This window comes from Fukomys damarensis, unplaced genomic scaffold, assembly GCF_012274545.1.
Source record: "Fukomys damarensis isolate Sample0158 unplaced genomic scaffold, DMR_v1.0_HiC HiC_scaffold_32, whole genome shotgun sequence".
Taxonomy (NCBI): Eukaryota; Metazoa; Chordata; class Mammalia; order Rodentia; family Bathyergidae; genus Fukomys; species Fukomys damarensis.
Window position 1 is genome coordinate 47,552,539 of NW_022900944.1, and position 9,256 is coordinate 47,561,794.

Genomic DNA, 9,256 nt, shown 5'->3' on the forward strand with positions numbered 1-9,256 from the left:
GGGGACTGATTATTGCGGGCGCCACGCTGATCTGCACGCTGTTGGGGCAGGACGTCTGCCCTGAGGCGGCGGCTTCTGCGGGGACAGAGGACGACAGCAGCAGCTTGATGGGCGGCCGAGCCACGTGCAGCACGGTGCTGGGTGTCCCCGCGGCCGCCGTGCTGGTCTCCACCACCAGGGCCGGCTGCTGTGCTGTCTTCAGCACCCTGTCCAGGGTGGCCGCGTGTACCACCTTTGCCCGGGGACCGAAGGAGACGGTCGGGGACACGGCGCTACTCTCCGAAAGTCCCGAGAGGACCTGCACAGGCGGGTGTGGCGCCGCCGGGGGGAGTGTGTCCAGCACCGCACCGCCGAAGCCCTTGTCCACCTTCACACCGGCCCGGGCCCCGGGCCCTTTGCCCCTCTCCTCCAGAGGCAGGAGCGGGTGCATGGAGGATGAGGGGAGCTTCACGTCTGGGCCCCCCCGCTCTGCTTTGTGCACGGAGTTCAGCATCCGCATCGGGGCCAGGTGCGTGGCCAAGGGGTGGTGGCCCGCCGGGCTGGAGCCAGCCTCGTTCTGCACAGGCAGGACCTGGGCTGTGGGCCTGGAGGTCGAGGGGAAGTGGCTCAGCAGCATGACGGGCTTCTCCTTGTCGGAACCCTCCAAGTGCACGTCCACACCTGCAGACACACGTGAGCGGTCAGCGCCTCGCCCACCCGGGCTGGGGGCAGCACGGCGGGAGCCGGGGGCCTTACGTCTGTCGTTCTCCTCGGCGCTGTCCGAGCTCTCTTCGCGCACCTGCACACCCATGGGGCTGGAGGAGGAGCTGGAGTACTCGGAGGAGCTGCCGCCTTCCCGGGGCACCTGGTGAGGAGGCTGCTCCACCTCCACCCGCAGCTCTGTGGACAGAGAGCGGTCAGCGTCGGTGGCACCATCCCCGACCCGACAAGTCAGGCCGCACGGGACCCTGCACCCCAGCAGCACTCGGACTCCCAGGACAGTGCCATGCTGTGGCCCTCAAGTCCTCCCTACCACACGCACAGGTCACCCAGGCCAAGTGACACGAGACCCCTTGAGCTGAATAACCACTTAGGACACACTGGCACTGGTTTCCTCCTGATTTACAACCGTATTTATTGCCCCTGCCTCTTCTACTCCCTCCGTAGGACACGGGTGACTATCACAGGTGTCCCAGCCTCTCCCCAGAGAGGGATGAGAGGAACTTGAGAAACGGAGTCGTGAGCCCTCGGGGCTCAGAGCCGGAGGCCAAGAGTGAGCTGTGCTGGCCAGGAGCAGGAAGCAGGGACAGGCTGCGTTCCCCAGCCCTGTCGACTGCAGCCACCCAAGCTCAGCACGGTAGCTCTGCACCTAACGCTTTCCCCAAACAAGTTCCAGCAATTCACCAGGGCCCCTCTGTCCCACTCGTCCTGCCCGCTTCCCATGCTAGCCACTACACAGGTGGACACAGAGGAGGAGGAGCTCGAAGACGGGACCACACGGGGCAGCCCAGCTCCCAGCCAGGAACAACCACACCTCCGCGTTGCCTGCCGGCCCCAGACCTGCGCCCCACACCTGCACCCCACACACCTGCCGCATGGCTGCTGCGTCCAGTCTGCACGGGCCCCACGTGGCTTGTGGGGGGAACTCGGGCCACTCCACTGCTGGTGACCAAGGGTGGGGCCGTGGGGTTCAGGCACCGTCGCTCTGACTTCTCCCTACAAGACGCGAGAGCACAGGATGGGCAGCATCAGCTCCCCGCGCCTCCCCGGCACATGGGCTTCAGCCTCGCGAGGGCAAGGGTTCAGAGGCAGCCCAGACACCTGTCTCCTGCCCTGCAGCTGCACAGCCTCACACTTACTTCTCCAGCTCCAACTGGGTCTTCAGTTTCTTCTTTGCTCCCATGGTGAGGGACTCAAACTTATTCAGGTCTTCCTCGGTCAGGCTCAGAAACTTGTGAGAAGAAACACCACACAGTTACTGCACTCCCTGTGGACTCCAGGAACGGCGCGCTCAGAGCTGTGTGAGGCTCCCTCCACCTCTTGGATCTGTCATCGGGCCAAACCTGATGAGGCAGCGGCACACTCGCTGTGCCCACATGCTGCAGTCCCCCCCTCGCCTTGGGCGCAGATGGCACATGGCCAGCGCCGGGCGGCCCCTGCTCCGTGCAGGCCAGTCACCTGCCAGGATGTGCTGTGTTTGCAGGTGACTCGAGGAGTCACAGTGCCTACTGCCACAGAGAGGCCCCACCCTCCCTAGCAGGGTCCCACACTGAGGAGACCCTGCTGGGAGCCGCCAGCCTGGGTACCCGCACGTTGGGGTCCTTCAGCAACGACGGCAATGCAGGCAGGGAGCAAACCGGCCAGGAGAGAAGCTGTGTCCAAATGTGGTGCGGCCACCCACGGAATGCGGGCTCACGCCCTCTGGGACACACTTGGCAACTGAGCCACTTCCACTCTTAGAAAACTTAAACCGATTGAAATCTTTGGTTTTTGTTTTGTTGTTGTTGTTGTTGTTGGCAGTAGGGACAGAACCCAGGGCCTCAGCCATGCTAGGCAAGTGCTCTACCATTGAGGTACACTCCCAGCCCTTTTTATCTTGAGATAGGGTCTTGCTAAGTTGCTCAGGATGGCCTCAAACTCACCTTCCTGGTTCAGTGTCCTGTGTAGTTGGGATTATAGGTATACTCTACCAACCTGGATAAATCTCATTTTATAAGATTTAAAATGTTTTTTGCTTGGTTGAGACACAGTCTCACTATATAGCCCAGGCAGGCCCAAGCTGGGAGGCTGAGGCAGGATGACCATGACGGTAGAGGCCAGGCTGAGCTACGTATTAAATTCAAGGCCAGCCTAAACACTTAGAGCAAGACCATGGCTCAAAACGCCCAAAAAAATCTTAAACTGAGGTTATTACAAATATTCTTTCTGAATTTTTTTTGAGACAGGGTCTCACTATGTAGTTGAGACTGACCTGGAGCTCACTATGTAGCCCAGGCTGATCTCGAACTCACAGTGACCTTCCTGCCTCAGCCTCCTGAGTGCTGGGATTACAGGCTTATGCCACCAAGCCTGGTTATTACAACTATTCTTAAAAGCTAATTTTTACTATGTAGCAAAAGCTTCACTTCTAGGTTCAACAGTCAAACTCTGGACACACGAAGTTTCCACAGGTAACAGCCATTGAATTGAGCCCTCTCCTCCAGCAGGCAGAGTTCAGAGTTCAAATACCTTGTAACACTACTTTACCAAGTAACCCCAAGGCTGAAAACACTTCAGAATTTTAGCAGCAGCAGCAACAACATACTCCTTGTCAGGTTCTCTGCTGCAAAGCGGGAGGGGCTTGCTGTGCCACCCGTGTGAGCTCCCACCCTCTGCCCGGAATGGCAGAGCCCCTCAGTGGGTCAAGCTCCTCAGCCCAGGGCACCAGCCACACTGGGCCCCCGGGGCAGCGCCAAGAGCACCCACATACCTTCTCCATGGTGAGCTGTTTAAAGACTGGGTAGTACTTGTGCAGCCGCAGCTTCCTCAGCCAATCCAAGATGCCGTTCTGCTCCGGCGGCTGCGGGGCCTGCAGGCCCGAGGGCATGAGGATGGCAGGCGCGGTGTCCACCTGGGTGCGGTAGGCCAGCACAGAGCCCGCGCCGGCCGCGTGCTGCAGGTGGTGCTGGGTGCCGCTCTGAGAGGACGGGACGCCAGCCACACCACACACAGGCCTGGGGATGGGGAGAGGCAGGCACACAGTTGGCAAGAGGCCAGTCCACTTCCCGACGGGTGCCCAGCACCCTCCCACTGCAAACGCAGGCCGTCAGGGCCCCGCCAACAGGATGCCCGCAGGGGTACAGGGTACACAGCATCGCCACCAGGCTTCAGGCTGGGCCGTCTGCGTTATTCCTGAGTAACACGGCCATGTGCTTCAATCAGAACGTAAAACTGACCGCAGAGCACTCCCAGGACACCATGAAGTGGGTTCTTGCTCCCCCAGCTGAGGCTGAACCCCAATTCCCTCCAGAAACAAATGAGCGCAGCCTCACCTTCCAGACGCGCCCACCATGGCGCCCACCTTAGGGAGGGAGGGGTTGCCAGGACCTGGAAGTCAGAAAATAAATCGCACTAATAGTTAGGTGCGGTAAAAATGCCTTGGTTTATGTCTAAATCATATTACAAACTCACTTGGACTTTGAAGCTGTTGGATAGAAGACGAAGTGCTGAAAAATTTCTTAACATGGTCGTTTTTTAATACATGAGAAGGTAATGAAGCCAAATACCTGAAAATTCAAGTTTTATCAGCATTAAGATAGCGTTAACAAAAACCAACTGGGGAGGAATTTTAATTTTTAGTTAAGAGAAAAAGATACCAGAGAAAAAATAAATAGAAGTGCCATAATTTTAATTACAGTGCCTCCTTTAATTTTTTTTATAGTACTGAAAAATACCCTGGGCCCCTTTGGATCAAGCTACAATCCCTGGCCCATTTTTTTTTAATCTTTTAATTTTTTTATATTGAGACAGGATCTGGCTAAGCCGCAAAGTTGCTCAGGCAGAGCTCAAATTTGTAATCCTTTGCCTCAGCCTCCGGGAATGCTGGGGTCACCGGTGCGCCTGGGCTCCTGCTTTAATTTCCTGCCTGTATCTCCTCCGAATCCCTCCTCCTACCTCTGCACTGCATGAAGTACTACGAGGACCTGTGCTAGAGGCACTGGTGCCACCCAAATGTGCCACTCTGATAGGCGATGGCCAGCCAAGTCACAGGTGTGTCAACGGCAGCCAGGGTGGTGGCAGGTGGCCTGGCCTGGGGCTCAGGGTCAGGCCCATCTCTATCCTGAGTCAGCCTCAGCTCAGACCCCAGACCTTCCACGCCCCCCACACCCTAAGGGAATTCTGAGTCCTCAAATGCTCCAGCTCTCGGGACTCCGAGGCCAAAGGCTGCTGGAGACCGACTGGGACGGCCGCAGCCCAGGCAGGAGCTTCACCCACCTCAGGCCAGCCTCCAGGTCCATGTGGTTCCGCTCCACGTAGAAGGAGTCCGGGCCCGCCAGGCAGGGAATGAGCTTCTCCAGGCTCTCTTCAGGGCAGAGCTGGGATAACTGGAAGAGAAGATGAGTCAGGAGGCTCGTGAGGGCCCAGCGCACTGGCAGAGGCCCTCAGTGTGGGGAAGGCTTGCGGGGGCATCACCTCCACCAGTAGCTGACTTGGCTTCAACACCCTCAGGATTCAGGAAGAACCACAGCAGAACACACACACCCCACACAGCACCATGGCCCTCAGTGGTTGACCCAAACTTCCATCATGCCCGCCAGAGGCTGAACTGCCTCAAGCCGCCTTCGGAACTGAATTTCAAAAGGGCCCCCTCCCCAGAAGTGACACGACCCATGCTACCTCACCCACACCCCTGGAGGTCAGAAGAGAGGGGTGGAGGTGGATGCACCCCACAGCATGCAGGTAGCCTCACCTCCAGGCCCTTCCTGGGAGGCCCCTGAGGGGAGAGGCACAAGCCATTGTACTTGTCCTCAGAACCCCACCCCCATCCAAGGCAAAAGCCCTTGGCCAGTGGAGTGGGGGACAAGAACAGCTCCTGGCCCTGGAACAAGAGAAGGCCCCAGTTTCTGGAGTAGCGGTGGGGGGCAATTCTTCTCTGCCTGTGCCAGCAGGCCACAGTGAAGGAAAGCTGGAAAACCCAAGACCCCCGAAGGAAGGGCACAGGACCCTGCGCCCAACACAAAGCAGAGGTCAGAACAGTGACACCTTGCCTCAGTACCGTGTACAAAGGCCCCGTGCCTAGGACAGAGGCTGACTGAGAATCGAGACTCCTCCCCTCACCCCCACAGGCGCAGCACTAGCTCTGGGAAGTCAAACAGGGGAAAGACCTCTCTGCACCCCAGGTAAACAAGGACAGGCAAGAGCTCAGTGTGAGGGCCGTGGAAGGGAAGCCTGCAGCACCCAGGAATCTCTAGGCTCAGGCGGCAACAGCCATTCACAACTCACCCCCAGCCAAACACTCCTGCCGAGATTAACCTAAGGACCCCACTGATGCCCTGGTGAAGAGGCATTCTCATCACAAGCATTAGTGCTGTTTCTTCAGTCTCTGTAGCTTTACAAACATGATATCTAACATTCAGTCAAAATTTGTAAGACATGGGCCAGGGATTTAGCTCAGTGGTTCTGCTGCCTGCCTTGTAAGTGCAAGAACCCGAATTTGATCCCCAATACATAAAAAAAAAAAAAAAATTGCAAGACATACAAAAAGGATAAAACAACTGTCAAGAGATAAACGCCATCACTAAAATGAGACTCAGAAGTTAACCAGTTGTTGGAAATTCAAAGAGGGACTGTAAAGTGACCATGGCTCATGTCCAAAGGACCTAGCAAAAAATATGGACAGCTGCATGAAAGGGGCGATTTCCAGCAGTGATTACCATTTCACTATGAGTCACGTCAAAAGTTGGGGAATATAACATCACCACAGGGCCGGAAACAAGGAGCAGCACTTTCAATTGGCTCCACAACTGCCTGGGCAGAGCGAGGGGAACACCAGAAGCCTTCAACAAGGGCAAGGGCGACTGCCCAAATGGCAACACTGAGCGCACAAGCAACCAAAGCAGGAGAGGAGTCCCAGGAGGAGTGAGGGAAGAGGAGACTCTTTAGGAGGTATCACATGAAAATTCTCCAGAGCTGATGGAAGACCACAACCAGAGACTCAAGGAGGTCAAAGACCCAAGCAGGGTAAACATTAGCCACTATAAACACCCAGGCCAAAGACCAGCCAAAGGCCAAGGTTCTATGGGCAGGAGTCCACAAGAATGTCTCCAAGACACAAGGAGCAGCAGGCACCCCAGCCTGCCTCCTCCTGTCTGCAGGGGTGGCACTGTGGACAGGAACAGCTTGAGGACATGGGGAGATGGTGTTCACGTCAATACGAGAGCCCTTCATCAACTTACCTTCGAAATGAACTCGGTCACTTCTGAGGAAGATCTGGTTACAGCTGTTACTGAAGAATCAGACCACAAGACCTTGAAAACAAACAAACAAACCTTGAAAACAGACCTCACACCTTGATTCAGGCTTTACGGGCGGGACAGCGTCTAGGAGCGGAGTGCACAGTGAGCCGAGTGACCACACCGCTTTAACTAGTTCGAAGGGAAGCTACGGAACTCAAGTCCTCTCAGCCGTCACTCAAGCTACCAGAGTCCTCCTGCAAGTTCTAGAAAAGTCACAACACTCGCTTTGCGTGCAGCAGGTGCAATGTCTCCAGGGGAGCCTTCTCTTAGCTAAGTCTGCTGGGTGAAGTCAGGAGCTCCCAGAAATCGGCCCTTTCACCCAAGAGCAACCACCCCTGCTGCAGTGGCTGCTGCTGACACCGGACGAGATGAGGCTGGGTCCCTGCTCTCAGGACCTGGTGGGGCCAGGGGAACAGCCTCAGAAATCTGGGACACCAGGGAGCCAAGAACAGCCTCCAGGGAAGAGCTGGAGAACCATGCGCCAGCAGACTCTGCCCCGCGGCGCACTCGCACAGCTGGGAGCCAAGGCAGCTTCAGGGCCTCTGGCATTCATCCCTGGGCACGGACGGCTGCATCCCTGCTGTCTTCTCTCCGTGTGGTCACAGCGCACACCATGGAGGTGCCACCCCTCAGGGACCACCAGTTTCCCAGGGCAGCCCTGGCCACAGCAGTCAATGGGTGGTGTGGTCCAAGGGACAGGCAGGGCCCTACTGGGAAACACATGGTGTGCTACCTACCTAAAGTACAGGAGCCACTGGGGGGCGGTCCAAGGCAGGAAATTAAACGAGTATGGGAGTTGCATGACCCAGAACAGGGACATCACGCCCCTGGGCAGCACCCGCTCCCGGAGTCCACTATCCCCACACAACATCACCAGGTCTGTCCTATCAAGCTCTCAGGCCCAGGGAACAAGGGGAGACCCCTCCCCATCTGGACTTGCCACATCTGCACAGTGCGCACCCTGCACCCCACCTGTGCTGGCAAACACCCAGCCGCGCACGGGGCGAGGCATCATGAGGGACCTGAGGAGGGCGGGCAGCTCATGAGCTCTACCCACAGTGCCAGCTCTGCTGAAAGGCAGGGCCCAAGCACCCCGACAGCGCCATCTCCAGAGTGAGCTGTGCACATCCTTACCACTCTCACACCAACCATGCACAGCCAGCCACACCACACTGATGTTCCCAGCCCAACAGACAGGAAACCCAGCAGCCGCCGAGCCAGGCCACAGGGTGGGCAAACACACACATGTGACGTGCCCTGCTCCCTGCTGGTGTGCACCCAGGTCCCAGCAGACAGAGGGGGAGCCCCGGACACACCCAGGTGGGATGCATTGCCATCTCCTCCCAAGCGGTTAGGTCCAGACCACGGAAGGGGATCCACATGCCAGCTGGGCCCGTGCTCTGCAGAGTTGTGTCCACCCAAGGCACTATCACCTAGGCCATGCCAGGTGCACCACACCTTCCCGTCACCCCCAGTGAGTCTTGTCACGTCCTGCGCAAAGTCTGGGTCCCCCAAGGCGCTTCCCCGCTCAGCAGGCAGCCCCACTGTACACAGGGCCTCACTGCACAGGAGAGGAGCCGCCAGGGCCTGCACTCTCGGCAGGGAGACCAGGCAGTGGGACAGAGGATGCGCAGCCCTCCAGGCACAGGAGGTAGGGATGTCATCCTCCCAGGGGCTGTGCTGCTGTCACCATCTCCAAAGAGAATGGACACTCAATGCTGGCAGAACAGCTGGAGCGACAGTCTCCCAGACAGCACAGCAACTCCCCTCCCTCAGGGACACCTGCACAGCCCCAGCACCACAGACTTCCCAAGAGGACCCCAGGCAGGGGACCCGGAGTGCCACCTTCCCCACAGCAACTCCCCTTGGGGCCTTTCTCGGCACCCAGAGCACTCCTACATATGCAGGACAGCCCCAGGACACAGAGAGCTCAAGAGCCTGCAGAGCGGAGGGCAAGGACCCCCACCCAGAGGAGGGGTCCCCAAGCCGTGTGCAGCCTGAGGGGAGCAGCCACTCAGCCACCCCTAGGGCACTGCAGAGCACAGCCCCATTGCTCCTGGCCAAGTCTTGTAGACTTGCTGGGCTCTCAACCACACATCCAAATCTGATAAAAATAAAAACACCACGACAGCTACCCAGATTTGTCCTTGCTCACAAAACTAAATACCCAGAGCAGCTAATACTGCTCTGGGATGGAAACGAACTTTTAAAGACAAAATACAACAGTTCAGCAGCTGTAATACATGGGACTTTAAAAAAAAAAAAAAAAAAAAAAAAAAAAA

The 9,256-nt window shown here is 57.4% G+C and overlaps 1 protein-coding gene across 1 annotated transcript in view; it reads right to left on the bottom strand.

Moving 5' to 3' along the window:
* Zcchc14 (zinc finger CCHC-type containing 14) overlaps nt 1-9,256 on the bottom strand; it is a 40,062-nt gene that overhangs the window by 2,422 nt on the left and 28,384 nt on the right. The window contains exons 4-12 of the mRNA XM_033757916.1: nt 6,915-6,986; nt 4,954-5,063; nt 4,150-4,244; nt 4,011-4,065; nt 3,449-3,692; nt 1,839-1,930; nt 1,568-1,695; nt 736-879; nt 7-660 (exon numbers count right to left, since the gene is read on the bottom strand). Coding sequence (XP_033613807.1) covers nt 7-660; nt 736-879; nt 1,568-1,695; nt 1,839-1,930; nt 3,449-3,692; nt 4,011-4,065; nt 4,150-4,244; nt 4,954-5,063; nt 6,915-6,986 — 1,594 coding nt within the window. The remainder of the gene's footprint in view (nt 1-6; nt 661-735; nt 880-1,567; nt 1,696-1,838; nt 1,931-3,448; nt 3,693-4,010; nt 4,066-4,149; nt 4,245-4,953; nt 5,064-6,914; nt 6,987-9,256) is intronic.